Source organism: Trachypithecus francoisi, unplaced genomic scaffold (assembly GCF_009764315.1).
Source record: "Trachypithecus francoisi isolate TF-2019V2 unplaced genomic scaffold, Tfra_2.0 Lachesis_group2, whole genome shotgun sequence".
NCBI lineage: Eukaryota > Metazoa > Chordata > Mammalia > Primates > Cercopithecidae > Trachypithecus > Trachypithecus francoisi.
In genome coordinates this window covers 90,146,166-90,172,731 of record NW_022681465.1, presented here as the reverse complement: position 1 = coordinate 90,172,731, position 26,566 = coordinate 90,146,166, and the positions used below count along the sequence as shown (strand labels likewise).

At 37.9% G+C, this 26,566-nt stretch overlaps 1 protein-coding gene across 2 annotated transcripts in view; it reads right to left on the bottom strand.

The window, feature by feature from the left end:
- Nucleotides 1-8,043: 8,043 nt before the first annotated feature.
- Nucleotides 8,044-26,566, bottom strand: part of RAB3C (RAB3C, member RAS oncogene family) — a 306,210-nt gene continuing 287,687 nt past the window's right edge. For both annotated transcript variants that reach the window (XM_033179628.1, XM_033179627.1), the window contains exon 5: nucleotides 8,044-16,203. In XM_033179628.1, the coding sequence (XP_033035519.1) occupies nucleotides 16,016-16,203 (188 nt within the window). In that variant the 3' untranslated portion in view covers nucleotides 8,044-16,015. The remainder of the gene's footprint in view (nucleotides 16,204-26,566) is intronic.

Sequence of the window (26,566 nt, the reverse complement as noted above, 5' to 3'; positions counted from 1 at the left end):
CATCCTTGTCTTGTTCATAATCTCGGAGGAAAAGCTTTCAATTTTTAACTGTTGAGTATGAATTTAGCCATGAAGTTGTCATATATGGCTTTTATTGTGTTGTGGTATGTTCCTCCTATACCTAATTGGTGGAGAATTTTTATATCATGAAAGGATATAGAATTTTGTCAAAATGCTTTTTCTATATCTATTGAAATAATCATATGGGTTTTGTCTTTTATTCTCTTACTCTTAATTTTTATCTCATTTATAGATTTGCATATCCTTGCATCCCTGGGATAAATCCCACTTGATTATGGTGAATGATTTTTTTTTTTTTTTTTTTTTAATTTGCGACAGGATCTCACTCTGTCTCCCAGGCCGGAGTGCAGTGGCGTGATCTCAGCTCACTGCAACCTCCACCTCCCAGGCTCAAGCAATTTTCCCGCTTCAGCCTTCCAAGTAGCTGGGATTATAGGCATCCACCACCACACCTGGTTAATTTTTGTATTTTTAGTAGAGACAGCGGTCTCACCATGTTGATCAAACTGGCCTCGAACTCCTGACCTCAAATGATTCACCCGGCCTGGCTTCCCAAAGTGCTGGGATTACAGACGTGAGCCACCACACCCACCCAAATGATTCTTTTAATTTATTGTTGAACTTGGTTTGCTAGTGCCCTGCCCTCTGTGTTTGTGGATTCTACATTTGTGGATTCAACCAAGTGCAGATCAAGAAAATTCCACAAAGTTTCAATAACTTGGACTTGCTGCAGACCCAATACTACATTGAATCCACACAAATGAAGTGAGGTATAGGCATGGTAGTAGGTCTTAAAAGTAATCTAAATATGCTTTTAAGTGATATGAGAGGATATGCATAGGTTATATGTAAGTACTACACCATTTTACACAAGGAACTTGAGTATTCTTGAATTTTAGCATCCACAGAGGTCCTAGAACAAATACCCTACAGAAACTGAGGGACAACTATATTTTGCTGAATATTTTTGCATCTGTTTTCTCTAGGGATACTGGCCTATAACTATTTTTTCTTGTAGTGTCCTTGTCTGGCTTTGGAATCAGGGTAATGTTGCCTTTATAAAATGAGTTTGAAAGTATTTCTTGTTCTTCAAATGTTTGGGAGAGTTTGAGAAGGATTAGTATTCGTTTTTCTTTAAATGCTTGTCAGAATTCAGCTGTAAAGCCATCAGGTTCTGGGATTTTCTTTGATGGGAGACATTTTTATTGCTGATTTAATCTCTCTACTCCCTATTGATTTGTTCAGATTTTCTATTTCTTCATACTATGGTGTTATACGTGTCTAGGAGTCTATTCATTTTGTCTACGTCATCCAATTTGTTGGCATATAATTGTAACAGTTTATTATAATCCTTTTGTTTCCGTGGTATCAGTTGTAATGTCTCCTCTTCCATTTCTGATTTTATTTATTTGAGTCTTCTCTCCTTTTTTTTTCAGTCAGGCTAATGGTTTGTCAATTTTATTTTTTAAAAAAACAGCTATTAGTTTGTTCATATTTTCTGTTGTTTTTCCATCTATTTCATTTAAATCTGTTCTGATCTTTATAATTTCCTTCCTTCTACTAATTGTGGGCTTTTTTTCTTCTTCTTCTAGTTCTTTGAGGCATAACATTAGGTTGTTTGGGATCTTCTTGTTTGATGTAGGCAGTTATTACAATCAACTTTTCTTCCAGAACTGTTTTTACTGCATCCCATGAGTTTTAGTATCATATTTTTCCATTTTTGTTTGTCATAAGATATTTTTAAGTTTCTCTTTCATTTCTTCTTTGAACAATTAGTTGTTTAGGAACATGTTTAATTTCCACAGATTCGTGAATTTTCCATAATTTCTTTAACTGATTTCTAATTCACAACACTGTGGTTGGAAAAGATACTTGATATGATTTTAATTTTCTTAAATTTTTTAGCACTTGTTTTATCTCCCAAAATATGATCTATTCTGGGGAATCTTTCCTGTCTGCTTAAAAAGAATATGTATTCTACTGCTATTGGGTGAGATGTTCCATAAATGTCTGTTAGGTCCATTTCATCTAAAGTGTAGCTCAAGTCCGGTATTTCCTTATTGATTTTCTGTCTGGATAATCTGTCCACTGTTGAAAATAGGGTGTTGAAGTCCTTTACTATTATTGTATTGCAACATATTTCTCTCTTGAAATTTATTAATATTTGTTTTACATATTTAGATGCTCTGATATTGAGTGCATGTCTATTTACAATTGTTACATCATCTTGATTGATTGTTCCTCTCATCATTATATAATGACTTTCTCTGTCTTGTTTTAGTTTTTGACATAATGTCTAGTCTATCTGATGTAAGTAAAGCTACCTCCACTTTATTTTGATTTCCATTTGCAGGGAATTTTTTTTTTTTTGGTATCATGTCACTTTCAATCTATGTGCATCTTCAAAGGTGAAGTAAGTCTCTTATACGTAGCATATAATTGTGTCGTGTGTTTTTTTGTTTTTGTTTTTATTTTTTTGAGACAGAGTCTTGCTCTTTTGCCAGGCTGGAGTGCAGTGGTATGATCTCGGCTCACTGCAACCTCTGCCTCCTGGGTTCAAGTGATTCTCCTGCCTCAGCCTCTGGAGTAGCTGGGACTACAGGCGTGTGCCACCACACCCAGCTAATTCTTGTATTTGTAATAGAGATGGGGTTTCACCATGTTGGCCAGGATGGTCTCGATCTCCTGACCTCATGTTCTGCCTGCATCAGCCTCCCAAAGTGGTGGGATTACAGGCATGAGCCATCGTGCCTTGCCTGTCTGGCGTTTTTCTTTACTCAGTTACTCTATAAACTGTACTTGGTTCTAATGATGAGATCATGGGTTGAATTTAGGATATTCTTAATACTGAATAATTTACATTTTAAATTCAAGGGTAAGTTCGTTCAGGCTAAAACCATTATGTTTATGGGGCTGGTGTAGAGATCAAATGGAGATAACAAATAATAAATCCTAAATAATTTTTACTATATTTTTCTATGTCACACTGCCCTAGGAAGAATCTTTTGTCTTTTCTACTGACAATATGAAACAAAACAAAGCAAAACAACAACAACAACAACAACAAACCTTCTAGACCCTTACTGTTTAAGGGCAGACACATACATTAAAAAAACATTAAAATATCTTTTACAGAGTTGTGATAACGTTAGGAGAGTGACTATAAAGGAAAATGCCAGCAAATGTGGAGTATGTCTTAAGAGTAATTATATTTTTAACTAGAACGAGAGAAAAAAAGAGATTTTGTGAGTGTCTTCTTCAGGTTGCATTCAGTTTTTGATAATATGCAAACAAAATCTTCAGAGTATTTTTGTGAAAACCCTAACGTATAGCTCCAGGATTTGAATTAATGGCACCCAAGAATCTAATAATTTCTAAGACCCCCTCTTAAGAAATCAACTTTTCACTTCTTGAATATACCCTGAAATCTCTTATCAGTAAAAAATACTCTCTCCTTCCACTCCCACCTTCCATTGCAAAGCTTGACTTCCCTCTTAGTTCAAGTGTCAACAGGTGGTCTTTTATGAAAGCCATCTTTTTTCTTGCTAAGCCTGTGGTTATATGTCAGTTTCCAGAATTTTCAGTATCAACATAACTCCTCCCTCCCAAGTTCTATTTTTAAGTGTCCTTTTAATTTTGGCTTGTTCTCCATTAGATGACCCTGTCTTTTGACTTTTGTGTTCTATGAATAGAGGCAAGAGCAAAAAGATGTTGAAGAGTATGCTAATCTATACTTGCTCTAACGTAATATTGGCCATAGGGAATGCATCACACCTGGTGCATCCCAATGAGTGAAGACAAAAGTATAAAGGAGCAGCTGCCAACTTTTCAGAAACATGATCACCTTCCCTCCTCCTGCAAACAGGTTTGTGATTTGGTGAGATTTAAAATCGCAGCTCAGTTTGGCCTGTCAGCCACTTAACTGACTGCTTTCTGGCTTCTACTACATTAACGATGTATCCATCACTGTTAAGATGAAATAGTCTTTTTCTTGGTGAAAAGCGTAAGAAATAAATAAATACATTTAAACGTCTGTCACAATAAGGACTTCAAGAAAGATTTCACCATTAATGGTTGTTGCAAGCTCCGTTCCCTGCAGATTAGTAAAAGTATCGGGAGAGACCGGGCGCGGTGGCTCAAGCCTGTAATCCCAGCACTTTGGGAGGCCGAGACGGGCGGATCACGAGGTCAGGAGATCGAGACCATCCTGGCGAACACGGTGAAACTCCATCTCTACTAAAAAATACAAAAAACTAGCCGGGCGTGGTGGCAGGCGCCTGTAGTCCCAGCTACTCGGGAGGCTGAGGCAGGAGAATAGCGTAAACCCGGGAGGCGGAGCTTGCAGTGAGCTGAGATCCGGCCACTGTACTCCAGCCTGGGTGGCAGAGCGAGACTCCGTCTCAAAAAAAAAAAAAAAGTATCGGGAGAGGACAAAAACAATTAGCTTGAGATAAGTGCCTAGGAAACGTTAATAAGATGCATAGGAAGGGAGTAGAAGAGACAGGAACAAGAGTAGAAATGAAAAATATGACTTGGATGGAGAAGATGGCAATTTTTGCTTGTATCTTCAAACTCTGGCTTTAATGGCTTTTTAAAAACATATAGTGATATATAAGACTCTCAAATGGAAATAAAACCCTCCTTAGACTATCCTCATTCAATAATCTTCTCTTTTATTTTTCTTTCAAAGGACCTGAAAGAATAGTGTCTCACCTTGTTCATCACCATTTACTTCTCCATTCAGTGCAATCTGTCTTTCTCCCTCATAACTATTCTAAAACTGCTTCGGTCAAGTTGACTTCGAGCTTGTTTTTTTTCTTTTTAAATTATTTTAAGTTCAGGAGTACACGTGCAGGTTTGTTATATACGTAAATTGTGTGCTGTGAGGGTTTTGTGTACAGATTGTTTCATCACTCAGTAATAAGAATAGTACCCAATAGGTAATTTTTCAATCCTCATCCTCCTTTCACCCACTAACACAAGTAGTGTCCTGTGTCTGCGTCCCTAAATTGTATGACTGGCAATTGTGATTTCACTTTACATCATCCAAAAATGTGGATCACTCCTTCTTTCTTAAAACTGGCTCCTCTCTTGGCTTCTTGTGCCCCGTTCTCACTTGATTCTCCATCCATCCCTTTGACCACTCCTGTTTCAAGTCTCCTTTGTGAACTTGTTTTCCTTGGCTGCCCATAAATATCGTGTGCCCTAGTTCTCACTCTGCTCTTCTATCATTTGAAACATTCTCCACCTTGTCATTTTCTCTACTCACCAAGTCTTGGTTATCATCTACATACTAGAACTTTCCAGAACTCTCTTCTGAACTCTAGATCTGCACCCTCCAGATGTTCACTGAGTTGCATCCTTTGCACATCCTCTAGAAACATCAATCACAACACCGTGGATATGGAACTCATTCTCTTTTCTTTAAACCTACTGCTACAATTATACTTTCTCTCTTAGTTAATGGCAAAATCAACCAAGCCAGAAGCCTGAAGGTCATCCTTCGTTTCTTCCTCTTCCTCTTCCTGAATCTTACTGGTCACCATTTCTTACCTTCTAAAATGAATTTTCATGTATTCCCTTCTCTTCGTTTCTATCATCCTGCAATTAATTTAGAGATAAAACCTCTAGGTTACTGTAATAGCTGTCTAATACTCTTTCTGTTTCTGCTATTGCCTCCCTTTAACTCATTTCTCATATTGCCAATTTTGTAATCTTCCAAAATTCAAATCTGTTCAAACTTCTTCCTGGCTTAAATCTGTTCAAGAATTCTCCACAGCTGGAGAATGAAATCTAGACATTTAAAGCACTTCTGATAAATGTTATGACCTCAGCCCTTGCTCTTTCTCCTTTTGTTTCATCCTGTGATCACCCTATGTGAATGGCTTTGAAATTCCATAAATACACCATGCTCTGCTAAACTTCTGTGGTTTTCTCCTCATGCTTGGAGCAGTCTTCTGTCACATGTGCCCCTGCATAATTCCTACCTCTCCTGTATGTTTTAGCTCAGTCCTTGTTTCCTCTAGTAGGCCTTCTCAGAACATCCCAGCCCTTGCTTTCAATCTAGGTTAATAATTGCTTCTCTCTGTGCTTTCACAGTAGCTTGTGTTTAACCTCTATATTGACACTAATCAAATTATATTGTAATTGTCTGCTTGGTAGAATATTGTTTTGAAATATTAATCCAGATTTTCGTCCAACACTCACTTTCCGTATATTTTCTATACCCTTTGCCTTTCTTCCACTTAGTAGAATTGCTTTAAGGGAGAGGCAATACTTAAAAAAGAAAACATAATTTTTAGATAAAATTTCCTGAGATTTAAATTAATAAACAATGAGAAATTCTACCTCAAAAGGACTCAGGTCATTAACAATAGTTTAGGAAGAAAAGATGAGCAGCCAGTCTCCGTCAGACTAAAGCTTCTTTGGACTGAGTGAGGGGTTGAGAAATTAGAGGAGAAAGAGGAGAACCAAGAACCAAGAGGTGGAGTGTCCCTGAGAACTGTGCAAAGACTTTGTGGCCTTTTATTTAGAAGGTGTCTTTTTCAAGTCTGTTAGGAAGTGGAGGAGAGAATGACTTAGCATTTTCTGAGGGTGACAGATGTTTTCTGTTTCATGCATACTGTCTCAATGCTATTGAGTAAGTGGCCACATAGTAACTTCATGTTTTAAAATTAATTCAAAGCTAAGGGGATATTACTTGAGGGAATAGGGTAGAGGAAGATTCCTGCTAAAACCCGTTGGATCTGGTTCTGCCACAAGAGCCCCAGAATAATCAGGAAACATGTGAAGTCTTTCTGGGCTCCTAATTTTTTTTTTAAGTTTTGAACTGAGTTTTATTGATTGTTATAAATTTATCTGGGGGCAAAGGATTACAGTCTAAAAAATGCATTTTGTAACATTTCAAAGAGGAAATTTTTGTGAGCTCTTTTAAAATGAAACAAGTTTCCAATGTTCATTTTAAATATTTATTAGACATACATATTAAGGAATATTTAGTTTATCAATGATGAGTTTTTTTTATTGATATAAACTTACAAATTTTCCTCTATCACAATGGTTTAAGTTCATGGATGGTCAGGATTCTATTGTATATATTTTCATGTATACTGAGAAATTAGCATATAAAAGGCATTTTGTAAGTATTTGTTGATAATGTAACTGGAAATCCCTTAATTTATTATCATTGTTTTCTTATTTTTGGTTTCTTAAGTGCTACCTGCTTTGTGTACCCAGGGAGGTTACCCTTCTATTACCAAGTTCAGTTCAGGAAGCTAATTTGACCCATGGGACTCATGTGGATCTTCCAGGGACCTTCCCCCTTGACTGATTTTCAGTGCAGACTCCTGGAAATTGCCCTGAGGAATATTTGGAAGAAATTCTATAGAATCAGTTCTGTTAGCACAAGTAGAATGCTACAAGATTGCAAAACTAGTAGTAAGTCTGTGTGATACATATAGATTGGTAGCTGGGTGCTTCCCCATGCCTTGAGGCACACGGCCAAGGAGAGCCTGCACAGCATCCTAATCATCACTGCCCCAAGCATTGTGCATTAAATGACACCCATTCCGTTCACACATCCCATCCACATGTTGTCCCTGTTGACTGCCCTTGCCTCAGGCTATGCCAGTAGGGTGCCAAGTGATCATCAAACCTTAGACTTCTGATTTAGGGACACATGGTCTTCAAGTTGCAGACCTGAAGACCTTTTACTCCCTTAGCAGCTATTCTTGATCCTACAGCTAAGGGCTTTGTAACTCTGGAACCCAGTCAATTGGGTCAGATAGAAAGTTACCAATCTTGAAAGATTACGAGCATTAGAATTCATTCCTATGCCTAAGTCCAAATTCATGTGTGAGATACTCAAAGCCCTAAATATGTTCATTCTTCGTCTTCACTTCAAACTCAGTGTTGTACCTAAGATTATTGAAGTGGAAGAAGAAATGGAAATAAGCATCCTAGGATGAAAAATACAAATTGAAAGGAGATGAAAAACATTAATCAGACTAAGGCTAAGAAATTCAGGAATATAGTCTCTTAGATATTTATTGTAATCTTCAAGAAATAAAACAAAATAAACTCAAAGAACAAAAACCACTTTCTATACAGAATTCACATACAAACTGAATACCTAATAGAGCACATACCATTTTTACACAATTAATTTCAGTAAAGATAATTAAAACTTCACAATGTGAATACACTTCATAGCTTTAAACCCACACAAGAGCTCCTGTGGACACATGAAGAGTCACAATATTTGCTATGCAGCAGTAGTTTTCCACTAAATGTCAGTCACTATATGAAAGCATTAAGCTGTTTTCAGTATTTTCTTAAGAAGAGTTCCACAATGCAGTCATTGAGAAGGAGCCAAAAGTGCCTGGTTCCAAAGGAAGATCTTCATCTGTACATTTCCAGTGCCCTTTATGGGAAACATGGAGCTACAGAAAAATCTCTGGGTACACATCTGCCAGGTGGCATTAGGTTGGACAATCTCTCATGGTTTGGTGCACTGGCAAATGTCTAAATCAACTGCTGTAATGTGGCATTAAAGCAATTTGCACATTGTAGCTTGAGCTGCTCAGCATAGAGGAATATCATGATACAACAGCTTGTCTTCCTCATGGAGACCAAAAGGTAGGGAGCTAAACTGGGATAATTTGAGTGGTTTCAGAGGGCCAGTTTGGCTGTCTTAAGAAAAACAATGATCTATAGCTGATAGCTTTGTCTCTCTTCCATTCAAAGGAAAAATAACTGTGGACTTTCCCACTTATTTTCCTGGCACAATCTCCTCATTGCCTAATTCTTTCTGGAATTATGTTTGACCTCTTCAATGGAGCCCCCTCTGACTCTTCCAGTTCTTACAGGTCCCCCATTATCTGTGCTCCTATGCCTTGACATAACCTAGCATTTAGATTATATCTGGATTTTTTCCCCCTTATTCTCATTAGGGGCAGGAGCCATACCTCTTCCATGTTTGATTCCCACAGCACTGAGCATATGGGGTTCAATAACTATGTGACAACTAACTAAACATTCAACCACACCCTTAAATTATCATTCTAATGTTGGCTACCTGCTTCCATTTTTTAAAAAATTTGGCACAAGGTTGTCACTAATCTCCCTATTTACCCACCTTCACTTGACTTCTTCAGTGGGTTTTGAGAGCTAAGAACAAATTTCAGTCTATCACAGTTACATTCAGTCCACATATCACCCACATAGACCAAATCCATTTAATATGATTGGCACATCCTCATATGTCAATCTCCAGTCAAGCACCACAGAGAGAACTGAAGGCTTTATATGATGAACACATGGCCATGGTCATCTAGAACCAACTGTCATCAATTTTAGTGAATATGTCATAACTTGTTTTTCTTCCTAAAGGTTTCATGACTTATCCACTAATTGAATGAAAAGGCAAAGCACAATATTAAAATGAATGCTTTGCCTTAAAAAGAGAAATGGCAAATAGGAGTTTAAGATGGTTATTCTACTTTAAAATTCACATACATAAACATTTATAGCTTTTAGTTATCCAGCAACTAGCCTTAAATTCTTGATTTTGCATCTCAGTGAAGTTCCAGGCCACCAATTAGCATTAAACAAGGGAGTATGAGGATGAATATATGAGTTTATGATGGCATTACAAAGTATTCAAGGATTCTGATTTGTTCCTCTTATATCACCAGTGTGGACAACTGAGAATTGAAAGTGAATACAACGTTAGCTACAACCTAAAAATACATTGGTATTTTAGAATTCCCAGGGTTGACAGTGTTGAATTTGTAAATAAAACACAAGTTTGAGTAACAATAAAATATACATACAAATACAGAGGTGAAAATTTTTAGTAGATATATCATGTGATCAACCTTTCTGAGAAGAAAAACATGACTTTTCCTAATGCACATAGTTTTTCTTAGGTATCTAAATTACTTGCTTAAAAGTAAAATGCACACTTTTATGTGACAAAGAAAATTTTGAGTTATAGAAGGAGATGCTTTTATAAAATAAATGAACAGCCATTCTGACTTGACAATAGAATCCACAATTCTAAAAGACAAAATTGACACATATTTCCAGATACTAAATGTTTGGTTTTATAAGAAAAAAGTATTTTGAAGTAGGCACAGAGGGGTTTTACATGACACCAATAAGATATTTACTGTATAAATTGCACCACTAGACAAATACAGCTACAAGAAAATCATTTGAATAAGTCACACAGCTATCAAAGCATCTCACACATTCATTATAATTCACTCTTTCATACTAGTTTATATACACTGAGTGAGTCATTAAATATTGCACTTATTGGCCCATGAACCCTCAATTCTGAGGTGTTGAAAATAGAAAACAAATCTATTTTTATAACATATTTCATGCAACATTTAAGACATTTCAGTTCTACAAACACCATTAAATAGTTGTACATTTGGACAGTCCAATGGTATCACATCACGTCTGACATTAACAATATATTAACAGGAATTACAGGACAGTTTTCTTTCAGCACATATCCTAGGGATAATGAGACAATGCATGGAAAGCCATCATATTGATACAGCAAACAATACCCAAACTTTACTTTTACAAGAAGTATGGAACCACTTGACAGATGTAAGTCATGCTCACGTCCCTGAAAAGGCAGGTGTCTGAGTGGCTCATGTACCATCTGTGTCTGTAAGAACAGCATTCACGAACCTAAGCAATCCCTAGCTCCAAATAACATGAATGCAAAATAATTTGCATCAAGAAATAAAGCCACAGCCAACTCTCACTTGTCCACGATGAAGGAAATATGAACACAGGTGAATGAAATACACAGGTAACCCCAAACCTCATTTCAGCAAGTAATGACTGTTTGAAACTCCACCAGTAATGGTTGCTGATGGGAAGTAAATGGTGAAATTTATGTCTCATTTTCTATTCTTGGTCCTGTCATTCCATGAGGATAGCATTTTGAAAAACTGCAGTAATTTAAAAGAAAGTCAGAAAGTAAAAGAGAACTGCAAATAGTTCAATTTGTCCACTAGTTAGATGGTCTGATCTTAACACTAGAGCTCTGAGTGAGGTTTTAAAATAACTCATTTCTGTTTGCAAAATGTATTTCCCCTCCACTCTCTCTGTTTAGAGGAAATTAATTACATGCACAGACTAATCAAACCAAATTGGTGTGAAGAACCGATTTTATGGACCTTATAAGTAAGATGCGAGTTATAGCTGGAACATAGTAAAAGCTCCCTTTTCCCTAGCACTGAGAAAGCACCATAGATGGAATTTTCCCTTCTTAGAAAAAAGTATCAGTGTTTACCTGATACCTTTGTATCAGGCGAGTGAGCCTGTGAGTGATTGTTGAGAAGGGCAGCACTGTGTGTGTAATCTAAGAGCAAATATTTCAATGTATCAAAGGGAAATACTATTTGACTGGAGTGTCAAGCATTTCTGTGAATGTTTTTAAGAAAAAAATTATTTGTGAAATACCATTAACAATAGGTAGATACGTTTTAGATAAATCCCCCAACTTGTTTTTTCCCTGTTAGGGGGTACTATATTTCTACAACCTAGAGCCCTTTAGATATAGTGCAGTGCAGGGGTAAAGGCTTTTTTATTGTGGTCATAAACTTTATCTTTTACTTGATTTGATCCAGTAAATTCTATGATATAAAACAGGTTTATGTCTTTAATTGACTTTGGTCAAAAATTCACCTAAAATATGAAGAACTCCCAAAAGCTGGCTCACAGGTTCAGCATATCAGAAAGACTTCACCATTTTACAGGCAAACTACTAAAGCGAAGGTAGTCAACGCACACAGGCAGAGTTGAGCAGAGCTGTAGAGGTTGCATTTTCTAGGGAGTGACAGAAAGGCTACATGGTTGTAGTTGCTCACATGGCACCCGGACAGCACACTAAGTGACTATACGCGCAAAGGAACAGAGTTCTGGGTTCTAGTCATGCAAACTGTAATTGTGAGAGAAAGCGTTCTTCAGATGGACAGGCCAGCTCTGAAGTAAGCCACACCAAAAATACCTGATTGAGCATTCCAGTAGTACTATGAAGATTATTAACAAACACACAGTAACTTTTTGGTCTAGAAGGGTTTTAGTTATGACTTTTTTTATAAATAAGATTCATATCACAGTTTTTCACATGCAGGTGCTACCTCAGCTTGGTACAGCTTGGTAGTTTGGATATGCTTTTAATATAGTCCCACAAATGCCACACTGTTAACTAAAAGATCACATAAGGTACACCCTCAACCATGCACTAAGGTACATGTTGGATAAAGCACATCACAATGAACCACTGATTATGGATTACCATGCTCTAAAATTAATGTTGCTTCATGGAAGTTCAGTTAATAGTGGAATGTATTTAACTTTTAAAAGAGAAGAAGAAGGTTGTATATACCCAAAAGTCTATCATCAGCATAGATGTATTTAAAATTGAAAGTTTAAATTGGTTCCTTAAAAAATAACCAGTGTACTAAACGAAAGGCCTATAATTGATATGATTTAAGTAGGTGAAATATGTATTTGTTTACTGAGTGTATTGATGTCTTGTATAATTTGGGTTGTTACTTTGTAGATTTTGTTTGTTATCACAATGCCACAACTTTCTGCTACAATTGAAGGCATCGTCATAGTTTTCTTTCCGAGTAAAATCTTAGCACTTAGTTACGAGGCAGCAAAAAAAAAAAAAAAAAAAAAAAAAAAAAAATCCTGAACTTCAAGTGACTGTAAGGAGGAACTAGAAGAACCTCCTAGCTTTCACAATCATTAGAAGTTCATCAAGGCAGTTGGAGCTGTTCACTGGGGGCAGCAACAATGAACTGATTCATTGTCCTGAAGCAATTTCTCTTATGAGCGTGTAGAAGTGATGCTAACATTCGAACTGCCATCTTAGGACGCTTCGTGCACCTTCTATTTCCATCCCCATCTCCAAAAACTGAAATGCTGATTCACTCTGAGGATGGCTATTTAAGCGAAATAATTTTCAGTCCAATTTTTCATTTGCATTAGGAAAAGAAACGAAGGTACCAACACCAAAGCTCTTGGAAGAATCTATTTGGTACAGTTAAGGTTTATTCCTAAAGGTATTTAGAGGAATGAAAGTGGTCAGGTAATGAGTAGCAAAGGAAAATAAATTCATACTTAAAACACTAATTTAATTGCATCCAAGACAAGAGATAAATGTGTATGACTTACAAACTACCAGGAGTATGTACTTTTTTAAATGTCTTGTTCTTTTAAATATAAATTTAGTTAGGCCATTGATAAAAATGACCTGCATTTAGTTATGTATTTAGACTGTTGATAGATGACGGTTTTGTGTGTGTGTGTGTGTGTTGGCCAAAAGGCTGAAAAACCTTGGAACCATAGTGTTATAAGTAACATAGCTCAATGTCAATGAAAGCTCACTTAGTTAACCTTGGGTTGGTCCAACCATTTACCAAATTTGATGTTAAAACCCGGATTTTTTAATGCAATTACAGCAGGAATGTAAGTGTTCTTTCTCTTGAGCTCTGTGACTGTTTCTCTGGAAACCTCTCATTGAATTATTTGGAATGGAAATCCTAGCAGGGTCGGAGTTTCAGAACTGAGAATCAATGAAAAAGGCTTCACTTCCATTGGGGTTTAGAAATTAGAAAGTATCAGATGTTTCTTGGCAGTGACAGGCTATTGTTGCATGCCTCTCCCCTGACTGGCTGAAATGTTTCCACTGCGGGATGTTTGACACTGTGCAAGTGAGAGCTTGGCTTAGGGCTTCCCCATCTAAGGGTCAATTAATTTCAACAGCAATCAGTTCTTCAGGGAAGGGGTTTTCTCTGAGCAAAACTCAGCTCTTTCACTTTTAAATACTGTCTCATACAATACATACATCAAGGTCCTTCTGAAAAAGCCATCAAAATATTCTTTCTAAGCTTTTTACATCTATTTATATTTGTGGGCTGCAAAGGAGGATGGGAAGGGTTTCCTGCTTTATTAGTTCCTTTTAGATTGTAAAAGTGAGCTTAATAGCTATATCGTTTAACACGGCCACATTCTGGCCCAAGTTACAGAAATATTATAACATTGTGCAAACAGACTACTGCTGCAAACAAATCTGTTTTTATGCCCCCTGCTTCTTTCTCTCCCTTCACTGTAATTCCTGTGATTTTGAAGTTGGTTGCCCCATTAAAAGCTAATAAAACATTAATGTTTTCTTGTCATTACTATGCTAAGGCTTGCTTTGCAGGGCGCCAAAGTAGAAATGTACTACTGATTAGTGGATCTTCAACTAGGAAGGCGAGAAATAACATGGAAATGCTTAAAGCATTCCAAATGCTCTCTCCCCTAATTTCCAACTTTTAACTTACTAATGTGTGCGACCTAGTTCTGTGACTTGTAAGGATTTATTCTCCAGAGATATCTTTAGATATATGCCTGTTTCACTTGCATTCAATACTTTTATGGGAAGCCTCTCTATTTTTGAAAAGAAGAAAAAATTTCTTTGACATAAACACCAAAAAAGAGACAGTTCACTTAATGAAACTATCCTTCCAAATCTACCAAATAATCCCTGCTGCCTTCCTAAATCCTAGCTGTAAATAATGCTGGACAGTGACACAGAGGCGAAGTTTCCCTGTTGCTCTGTACAGCTGGTAGGATTTGTTGTTTTCTCTTTATTCATATGGGTTCTTTAGGAATTTGTGATACAAAATTAGAATGTTCCAATGGTTTCCTCCCTCTTTTAAATTGCTATGGACCCTAAATATTTCTGAAATTGAAACACTACAGTTAAAGAATGTTTCCTGTGTAACTTAAGCATTCACATAATAGGAATATGCTTTAGAATTTATGAACATCTGGACTTAAAAAGATAACTAAAGATTAAAATTTCCCTTTTTCTTGGGACCCTTTGAAATCTGATTTAAATAGCATCTAAACAGGTAAAAGAGCTTAGCTGAGGTTTGAGAAGATGGCCGTGTTTGAGGAGGCAAGTCTACATCCTATGGAAAGAGGAGCCCTAACAAGCTTCAACAAAAGCTCTAGTCCAAGAGTGGTGACGGTTCCAGAAAGTGATGGTGGTAGTGGTGTGCATTATGGGGGTTGGGGAAGGCAAGTCATTGAAAAATAAGGGAGCTTGGACCTTGGAATTCCATAGCTACTCATACTCTTCTTGGTTACAATGCTTGTTGCATAACTGGCATTCAGTAGATACATCTCAATCTGTTCAATGATGCCAAATATTCACAGAGTTGGGTAGGATCAGTGGAAAAAAAGTCCTGGGTAGGTATTTGCTTATTTAAACATGTAAACGAAGATTATTGTTAAATAGCCCCAGTCAGGTTGTATTAATGACTTAGGAACACTGCAAGGACCTTAAAAACAACATTTCGATTTCTTTATAGGTCAATTATCTCCTCAGTTATTAACAACAGTGAAATAAAGACATAGTTCCCAACACTAAACTGACCAGACTCATGACAGCATCCCTAATCATGAGAAAAACTTCCATTTGATTTTCAACTAAGAGTAAAGCAAATGAAGTCTTGTGACATCTTCCCCTGTGTGTGTGTGCGCGCGCACACACACACACACACACACACGCACAAAGCAATTCCTTGGTCATCATTCCTACAAGTGAATAGCATAATTTGAATCAATGGGACAAAAGCCAGTTGTAGTGAAATTATAGTCTGATGTCCCAGAAGTAGTCTGAGAACAAATTTGAAACAAAAAAAGCCTAGCAGACAAATAAATAACAAGTCACATGCAGGTACTAGATGTTTATAGATGGATAGTCCTTACAAATTTAAGATCACATATTTGCCACATATTAAACAGGAAATCTCCCAAGAATTGAATGCATGTATGAGCCATTGACATCAAATTATTCCTTCAAATAATTATTAGGCAGTATAAATGAAGGCTAACAGACCATTTACAAATGCTGTTTGTTGGCAACCAGAGCCCCATAGAGCTGCCTGTGTGCATGGGGACACTAACAGGCACAGTTGGGCTGTGGTGGAGGAGGGGTTTCCTTGAGTCTTGTGTTCTGCTTTGCAGCAGTGATGGCAGGATCAGTCTCCAAACTCTCTGACATTTTGTCACAGATGATATCCACAAGGCGCTCAAATGTCTGCTTGACATTAATGTTATCCTTGGCACTTGTTTCAAAAAACTCAAAACCTGGAAGAAACACAGAAACACAACTTGGTTATTTCACATTTCTGAAATTAAATGGGACTTGATTATGGCTTTCAGTGGTGATGAGGTGATGGTGAAACATCAGTGGATGGTAGGTTTGGGGTAGGTAAGAGATTAGAGGTAGACATGAGGTACCATTTAAGCAAATGCTACCATCTCTTACTCCATTAACCATGAACAAAAGAGTTATAAAGTGGAGTTATAAAGTGGAATTGGTGATGTTCACATTTTATTTTTCTCTCTTGATTCATTTGCATTATCAGCATGACTGAATAGATAAAAAATATTCTATTGCAAGAGTTAGTAATGACAACTGTAAGAATCCTCAACACCAAATCTATCTTTAAGAATCTTCAGAGGCCGGGCGCGGTGGCTCAAGCCTGTAATCCCAGCACTTTGGGAGGCCGAGACGGGCGGATCACGAGGTCAGGAGATCAAGACCATCCTGGCTAACCCGGTGAAACCCCATCTCTACTAAAAACTACAAAAAACTAGCCGGGCGAGGTGGCGGCGCCTGTAGTCCCAGCTACCTGGGAGGCTGAGGCAGGAGAATGGCGTGAACCCGGGAGGCGGAGCTTGCAGTGAGCTGAGATCCGCCACAGCACCCTAGCCTGGGTGACAGAGCGAGACTCCGTCTTAAAAAAAAAAAAAAAAAAAAAGAATCTTCAACACCAAATCTATCTTTTCCATCCCTTCCCTCAACCCCTAGCCCACCATGTAGACTCTTGGAATCTTTTCATGGCATCATTTGGCATTTTATTCTGTTTTTATTTCCAGATTCTACTAAAATTTGTAATTTTAATTTTTTAAATCAATTTAAAGCTCAGAAGCCTTGGTGTGCTTATTCTGCTGTAAAAGGGAATACCAAGCTCCAATATAATCCTGCTCTAACTTTTCCATTTCTGCCCTGCTGCTGCCTAATAATGGGTCTGAGAGTGGCCTTCTAGTAAATTTTCAGTATCTAAAAGGACACAAGATGGCACTGAAGAGTCATAAGATTTACCTTAAACCTGCTTCAGCCTCCTTCAGAAAAATTTTGAGCAGTGTTATTCCAACGCCCTTCCAGGGCTTCGTATACCTCTGCACCTATCAGCTGGGTGCTGATTTTTCCATAGCGTCTGTTATCTATCAGCAGCAATGTTTATACCAACATCTGGGAAAGGGCACTTGGTAAATTTCAAATGAGCTGCCAGAGATTGTTAAGAAGGTACAAAGTGCAGCAACAGTTTCACACGTTCACCTATGTGCCACTGTACCTGGGCAGAAGCAGCCTTAGTATGCCGCTCTGTACACAGTCTTATCATTCTATTGTTTGTATTCACATTCCACTGGCTGAGCTTGCCAGTCAGTTGCCATGACAACCTCCCCACTAGGCCAGCCAGAGACTGCTCTGGTCCATTCAGGGGACATTGATTCAGAATGTGTTGGGCTGAACATAGAAAGCCTTTTCTAATCCATTCTGAATTTTACATCCTATAAATCCTTCTGGTTACATCTGGCCCTATCTCAGAGGAGCCACATGGATTCAAAATGATTAAATCATGTGATTTCATCCCAAGTCCTGGGGTCAAAGGAAGAAGAACAGACTAATATTTTGCATCCATGTCAAAATCCCTCAAATAACCTAGAAATACTTATTTTCTTAAATAGTATTGAAGCTAGACAACAAAAGGCAATTGTCGTGAGTTAAAATCTCCAACTTACTCCAGCCTGGGTGGCAGAGCGAGACTCCGTCTCAAAAAAAAAAAAAAAAAAAAAAAAAAAATCTCCAACTTAGTCGCTATACTATTTGGTTCAATGACTACATCTGAGCTTGAATTTCACTAGCTACTCCCTTGTTGAAATCCACATGAATAACTGCAGGATTGGGGCCGAAGAACATCAGTAGAGTCCAGGTTCTATAAAATAGAGGTGGATATTTCAAACCATTGTGGCTTATATTTTTCTTTCCTTTTGTCTCTCTGGATAATGCTTATATGGTTCTCTTATAGACTACATTTTAAAAATCTACAGATAAGGCCATCTGGTGTTAACAGAGCTCTCTTTTCTAATGTTTATACAGTCTTCAGAGCTAGATCATTCAACTTCCAGTAATTTGGGTAAAGGCAAGTATGGATCTAAGCAAGATCCTTGTTGCTAAGATATCAGAAGTATTGGCATCCTTGTGGTGATTTTCCCAGACCTAATGGGAGGATGCTTTATGTCATAAGATACCAAGAACCCACTGAAGAATTCAAAATCTCTGAATGAACCTTTGAAGAAAAAACATCCAATAATTTGGTACAAAGGTCTCATTTACAAGTTCAATTTTTTCATCTCTTTTGCTAACACTTCTTGTACTTATTAGTATGATTTGGGAAGTCACTGAGCTTGAATGATATCATAAAAGATTTAGCCATTATGAAAAGATGATAATCTACACAAGATTTTGTCAAATGTGACTCCTTTAGCCTGGGTATCTCAACACCCTATCATCATATTGGTATACAATTTGAGGTCAGTAAAATGATCTTTGATCTCAGAAGCCAACATGCTCTCAGTTTCTCAACCTTAACTGGAACCCTAAGAATATGTGGCTATTAAAGAGACAGTGTGCCAGAAATAATGGCACCCATTTATTCAGCATGCTGAGAAGGAGACATCATGACATGGTGAGAGACAGATTATCAGTCAAAAGATGTGGGATCTAGCCCCACTTACCAACACTTCTAGCTTTGGGACCATGAATAAGTCACTTTTTAAAAAATCCTTACTTTCCTTATTTATGACATTTGCCTTACTTACAGGATTATCATTAAGCTAAAATGAGAAAAGATAGGCATAAGTGCCAAGCAAACTAGAAAATGCTATGATAACAACAGTAGCAATAATAAACTAACATTTGTTGAGTGATTACTATATAATAGGTACTATTCAAAGCATTTTACACATTTTAACTCATTTTATCCATTAGTAGGTACCATTATTTCCTCCAATTTACTGATGAAATAGAGGCAGAAAATGACTCTGTAATTTGCTCAAGTATTTCCTTGCTCAGCTAGTAACTGGCAAAGCTGGAACATGAACTACTAACTTGTACACTCTCCTGCTTCTCCATATACACTGAAAAAGTAAGCTACCATTTTGTTTTGGCTAAATGGTAAGTCCTATGTTAATTAACAATCACAATATACCATAAACTTTCATCAAGTTAAATAATCAGAAAATCATTAACTAGATTTAACACTGCCAGTAAACCAAATGAAACAATCTTTCTTGGTGATTCCAAAAGTACTCTGATATCTCATACTGCTTAAGATTCATCAAGATGGTCATCATGACAGCTGTATTTCTACACAGAATTCTAGATTTATAGATATAAAAGGTTATGGAGGCTGGGTGCAGTGGCTCATGCCTGTAATCCCAGCACTTTTGGAGACTGAGGTGGGTGGATCACCGAAGTCAGGAGTTCGAGACCAGCTTAGCCAACATGGTGAAACCCTGCCTCTACTAAAAATACAAAAATTAGCCAGGCGTTGTGGCACATGCCTGTAGTCCCAGCTACTCAGGAGGTTGAGGCAGGAGAGTCGTTTGAACCTGAGAGGTAGAGGTTGCAGTGAGCTGAGATCGCACCACAGGCACTCCAGCCTGAGTGACAGAGCGAGACTCCATCTCAAATACATACATACATACATACATACATACATACATACATAAATAAATAAATAAAGGTTCTGGAAGTTAAAGTGCCTCTCATTGACCAGATATGCTGGGATCTCTTGTTATAGGTTTGTCGTAAAATAAGATATTCAGGATCGAAATCAATATCATTAGTATTTTAGCATGTAGTAGTTTAGATTTGGGTTACAAGGATTTAGTTTAGGATTGGGGTACAAGTGGGGCTTGATTTTCTATCCAAGCAAATCCATCTTTTCATTCAATCACCTGTGTATGAGGACGCTCATGCTCAAAACTGTGTGTGCCCCTGGGTGCTTAAAGCTCATGACCTAAGTTATAACCACTAACCCAACCACTACAGCCTTTGTTCTTCACTAACTCAGATTTTATGGCTGTTATTTCCCAGTATCTCTGTATTTTGAGATCAGTTCTCAGCATTCTGAGCTTGTTCTCAAAGATCTTTAATCTCCCATTCATATACACCAACATCAGTGGGAAGCTGGGTCAATGATGCTTCAGAAACAGAGTCTTATAACTTTGAAGATCACTTCCAATCTACTGGGTAGAAGAGTGTTTTTCAACAAGATCAAATAAGTAGCCCAAGGTCACACAGCAAGCCGATTGTGAAGTCTGACAAAAACCTCCTGTTAAATAGGTTACTGATTTAGCTTACAGCCTTGAACACCTGTCTTTCAGACTACATCATCCAGAATTAGTATTTTCAGCTCATGTAGGTTTCTTCATTAGCAAATCAATGAAGTCTTTCACCGAACTGTAGCAACTCTGATCATTCATTCTGTTGCTTCCCTTAACAAAGCCTTTCTAATCTCTCTGGCAGAGGCAGGAGGCACTGTTCCTGAGACGCATGAGTTTTGCACCATGGTCCAGCACATCTCTGTTGTTGGCTTCCTCATGCCTAATCCTGAAAGGGTCACTCCTGCCCTTTCCAAAAACCACTACAGGTACAGCAGGACACTAATCCCTTCAGGTTCACCTGACGTTAGGGACCAAATAAAAGCTTGGAAAGGTTTTGTTTGATAAAACATGTTAGCTATGCTGAGGAAAGAGGAGCAGAAGCACAAAACCAACTTGTGTTCTCTTCATGGTGGACACTGAAAGAGCAAGCAGAGACAGGCACTGTAAGCCAGACTTCACTCTAGTGCCAAAGACTGTGATCCTACACCCTGACTTCATAGGATTGGAGGTTCACCCTCATTAGAATCACCTAAAGTACGGGCTGGGTGTCATGGCTCATGCCTGTAATGCCAGCACTTTGGGAGGCCAAGGTGGGAGGATTGCTTGACCTCAGGAGTTCCAGACCAACCTGGGCTACATAGCGAGACCCCACCTCTACAAAATATACAAAGTTTAGCTGAGTGTGGTGCCACATTCCTGTAATCCCAGCTACTCGGGAGGCTGAAGTGGGAGGACCGCTGAGCCTGGGAGGTCAAGGCTGCAGTGAGCAGTGTTCATGTCACTGCACTCCATCCTAGGTGACAGAGCAAATCACCTGAAGTGCTTAAAAGTTTCTGAACTCCACTCTACACATACTGAACAATGGGAATCAAGAGGGGTGTATGGGGCTTCAGAATATGCATTTTTAACAGGCTACTTGGGAGGTTTCCTATGCACATTTAAGGTTAAGATTTACCCTCCTCTGTACACCCATGTTCATAGCAGCATTATTCACAATAGCCAAAAGGTAGAACTAATCCAAGTGCCTATCAACCTATGAATGGATAAACAAAATGTGTTATACATAAACAATGGAATATTATTCAATTTTAAAAGAAAGGAAATTTTCACTCATGTTATAACATGAATGAAGCTTGAGGACATTATGCTAAGTGTAATAAGCCAGTCACAAAAAGACAGATACTGATTCATGCTACAACATGGATGAACTGTGAAAATAGTATTCTAAGTGAAAAAAGCCTGATATAAAGGACCATATCTTATATGAGACCATTTGATAAGAAATGCCCAGAATAGGTAAATCTATAAGACAGGAAGTAGATTAGTGGCTTCCTAGGCTGGGGTAGAGAGTGAGGGAAAAGGCAGAGTGAATGCTGATGGGCAGAGGGCTTCTTTCTGGGATAATGAAAATATTACAAAATTGACTGTGATGAAGGTGGCACAGTCCTGTGAACATATCAAAAACTACTGAATTGTATACTTTAAATGGGTGAGTTTTATGGTATATTAATTATATCTCAATAAAACTATATATATATATATATATATGTATTTATATAGTAAGGATCACTATCCTAAATGAATGAGAATGTATGTTGCCCTTAGAGATTTTTTGGAGAAATCCCATGGCCGACTGGGGAAACTATTCCAGTGAACTGAATGGCAGAATCCCCTACCACAAAATGGTTCCCATGCTCAGCAAGAACCCTTCTTACACGTGTTTAAATCTAATCCTTTTTCTCTGGTCTCAGTGGAGATGAAAGAGCAGCTGTTTTACTTTTTTTATTTTTTAATTTAATTTTATTTATTTTTTTCTTTTTTATTATACTTTAAGTTCTAGGTTACATGTGCACAATGTGCAGGTTTGTTACATATGTATACATGTGCCATGTTGGTGTGCTGCACCTATTAATCTGCCATTTACATTAGGTATATCTCCTAATGCTATCCCTCCCTCCTCCTCCCACCCCACAACAGGCCCTGGTATGTGATGTTCCCCTTCCTGTTGCCAAGTGTTCTCATTGTTCAATTCCTGCCTATGAGTGAGAACATGAGGTGTCTGGTTTTCTGCTCTTGTGATACTTTGCTGAAAATGATGGTTTCCAGCTGCATCCATGTTGCTACAAAGGACGTGAACTCATCCTTTTTTATGACTGCATAGTATTCCATGGTGTATATGTACCACATTTTCTTAATCCAGTCTGTCATTGATGAACATTTGGGTTGATTCCAAGTCTTTGCTATTGTGAATAGTGCCGCAATAAACATACGTGTGCATGTGTCTTTATAGCAGCATGATTTATAATCCTTTGGGTATATACCTAGTAATGGGATGGCTGGGTCAAACGGTATTTCTAGTTCTAGATCCTTGAGGAATCGTCCCACTGTCTTCCACAATGGTTGAACTAGTTTACAGTCCCACCAACAGTGTAAAACTGTTCCTATTTCTCCACATCCTCTCCAGCACCTGTTGTTTCCTGAGTTTTTAATGATCACCATTCTAACTGGTGTGAGATGGTATCTCTGTGGTTTTGATTTGCATTTCTCTGATGGCTAGTGATGATGAGCATTTTTTCATGTGTCTGTTGGCTGCATAAATGTCTTCTTTTGAGAAGTCTCTGTTCATATCCTTTACCCACTTTTTCAGGGGTTGTTTTTTCTTGTAAATTTGTTTGAGTTCTTTGTAGGTTCTGGATATTAGCCCTTTGTCAGATAAGTAGATTGCAAAAATTTTCTCCCATTCTGTAGGTTGCCTATTCACTCTGCTGGTAGTTTCTTTTGCTGTGCAGAAGCTCTTTAGTTTAATTAGACCCCATTTGTCAATTTTGGCTTCTGTTGCCATTTCTTTTGTTGTTTTAGACATGAAGTCCTTGCCCATGCCTATGTCCTGAATGGTATTGCCTAGATTTTCTTCTAGGGTTTTTATGGTTTTAGGTCTAATATTTAAGTCTCTAATCCATATTGAATTAATTTCTGTATAAGGTGTAAGGAAGGGATCCAGTTTCAGCTTTCTACTTACGGTTAGCCAGTTTTCCCAGCACCATTTATTAAATAGGGAATCCTTTTTCCATTTCTTGTTTTTGTCAGGTTTGACAAAGATCAGATGGTTGTAGATGTGTGGTATTATTTCTGAGGGCTCTGTTGTGTTCCATTGGTCTATATCTCTGTTTTGGTACCAGTACCATGCTGTTTTGGTTACTGTAGCCTTGTAGTATAGTTTGAAGCCAGGTAGTGTGAGGCATCCAGCTTTGTTCTTTTGACTTAAGACTGTCTTGGCAATGCGGGGTCTTTTTTGGTTTCATATGAACTTTAAAGTAGTTTTTCCCAATTCTTTGAAGAAAGTCATTGGTAGCTTAATGGGGATGGCATGGAATCTATAAATTACCTTGGGCAGTATGGCCATTTTCACGATATTGATTCTTCCTATCCATGAGCATGGAATGTTCTTCCATTTGTTTGTGTCCCCTTTTATTTCCTTGAGCAGTGGTTTGTAGTTCTCCTTGAAGAGGTCCTTCACATTCCTTGTAAGTTGGATTCCTAGGTATTTTATTCTCTTTGAAGTAATTGTGAATGGGAGTTCACTCATGATTTGGCTCTCTGTTTGTCTGTTATTGGTATATAAGAATGCTGGTGACTTTTCCACATTGATTTTGTATCCTGAGACTTTGCTGAAGTTACTTATCAGCTTAAGGAGATTTTAGGCTGAGATGATGGGGTTTTCTAAATATACAATCATGTCATCTGCAAACAGGGACAATTTGACTTCCTCTTTTCCTAATTGAATACCCTTTATTTCTTTCTCTTGCCTGATTGCCCTGGCCAGAACTTTCAACACTATGTTGAGTAGGAGTGGTGAGAGAGGGCATCCCTGTCTTGTGCCAGTTTTCAAGGGGAATGCTCCAGTTTTTGCCCATTCAGTATGATATTTGCTGTGGGTTTGTCATAAATAGTTCTTATTATTTTGAGATACGTTCCATCAATACCGAATTTATTGAGAGTTTTTATCATGAAGGGCTGTTGAATTTTGTCGAAGGCCTTTTCTGCGTCTATTGAGATAATCATGTAGTTTTTGTCTTTGGTTCTGTTTATATGCTGGATTACGTTTATTGATTTGCATATGTTGAACCAACCTTGCATCCCAAGGATGAAGTCCACTTGATCATGGTGGATAAGCTTTTTGATGGGCTGCTGGATTCGGTTTGCCAGTATTTTATTGAGGATTTTTGCATCGATGTTCATCAGGGATATTGGTCTAAAATTCTCTTTTTTTGTTGTGTCTCTTCCAGGCTTTGGCATCAGGATGATGTTGTCCTCATAAAATGAGTTAGGGAGGATTCCCTCTTTTTCTATTGATTGGAATAGTTTCAGAAGGAATGTTACCAGCTCCTCCTTGTACCTCTGGTAGAATTCGGCTATGAATCCATCTGGTCCTGGACTTTTTTGGTTGGTAGGCTCTTAATTATTGCCTCAATTTCAGAGTCTGTTATTGGTCTATTCAGGGATTCAACTTCTTCCTGGTTTAGTCTTGGGAGAGTGTAGGTGTCCAGGAATTTATCCATTTCTTTGAGGTTTTCTAGTTTATTTGCATAGAGGTGTTTATAGTATTCTTTAATGGTAGTTTGTATTTCTGTGGGGTTGGTGGTGATATCCCCTTTATCATTTTTTATTGCATCTATTTGACTCTTCTCTCTTTTCTTCTTTATTAGTCTTGATAGTGGTCTATCAATTTTGTTGATCTTTTCAAAAAAAAACAGCTCCTGGATTCATTGATTTTTTGAAGTATTTTTTGTGTCTTTATCTCCTTCAGTTCTGCTCTGATCTTAGTTATTCTTGCCTTCTGCTAGCTTTTGAATGTATTTGCTCTTGCTTCTCTAGTTCTTTTAATTGTGATGTTAGGGTGTCAATTTTAGGTATTTCCTGCTTTTGCTTGTGGGCATTTAGTGCTATAAATTTCCCTCTACACACTGCTTTAAATGTGTCCCAGAGATTCTGGTATGTTGTATCTTTGTTCTCATTGGTTTCAAAGAACATGTTTACTTCTGCCTTCATTTCGTTATGTACCCAGTAGTCATTCAGGAGCAGGTTGTTCAGTTTCCATGTAGTTGAGTGGTTTTGATTGAGTTTCTTAATCCTGAGTTCTAGTTTGATTGCACTGTGGTCTGAGAGACAGTTTGTTATAATTGCTGTTCTTTGACATTTGCTGAGGAGTGCTTTACTTCCAACTATGTGGTCAATTTTGGAATAAGTACGATGTGGTGCTGAGAAGACTATATATTCTGTTGATTTGAGGTGGAGAGTTCTGTAGACATCTATTAGGTATGCTTGGTGCAGAGATGAGTTCAATTCCTGGATATCCTTGTTAACTTTCTGTCTCATTGATCTGTCTAATGTTGACAGTGGGGTGTTAAAGTCTCCCATTGTTATTGTGTGGGAGTCTAAGTCTCTTTGTAAGTTTCTAAGGAGTTGCTTTATGAATCTAGGTGCTCCTTTATTGGGTGCATATATATTTAGGATAGTTAGCTCTTCTTGTTGAATTGATCCCTTTACCATTATGTAATGGCCTTCTTTGTCTCTTTTGATCTTTGATGGTTTAAAGTCTGTTTTATCAGAGACTAGGATTGCAACTTCTGCCTTTTTTTGTTTTCCATTTGCTTGGTAGATCTTCCTTCATCCCTTTATTTTGAGCCTATGTGTGTCTCTGCACGTGAGATGTGTCTCCTGGATACAGAAAATTGATGGGTCTTGACTCTTTATCCAATTTGCCAGTCTGTGTCTTTTAATTGGAGCATTTAGCCCATTTACATTTAAGGTTAATATTGTTATGTGTGAGGCCGGGCGCGGTGGCTCAAGCCTGTAATCCCAGCACTTTGGGAGGCCGAGACGGGCGGATCACGAGGTCAGGAGATCGAGACTATCCTGGCTAACACGGTGAAACCCCGTCTCTACTAAAAAATACAAAAAAATTAGCCGGGCGAGGTGGCGGGCGCCTGTA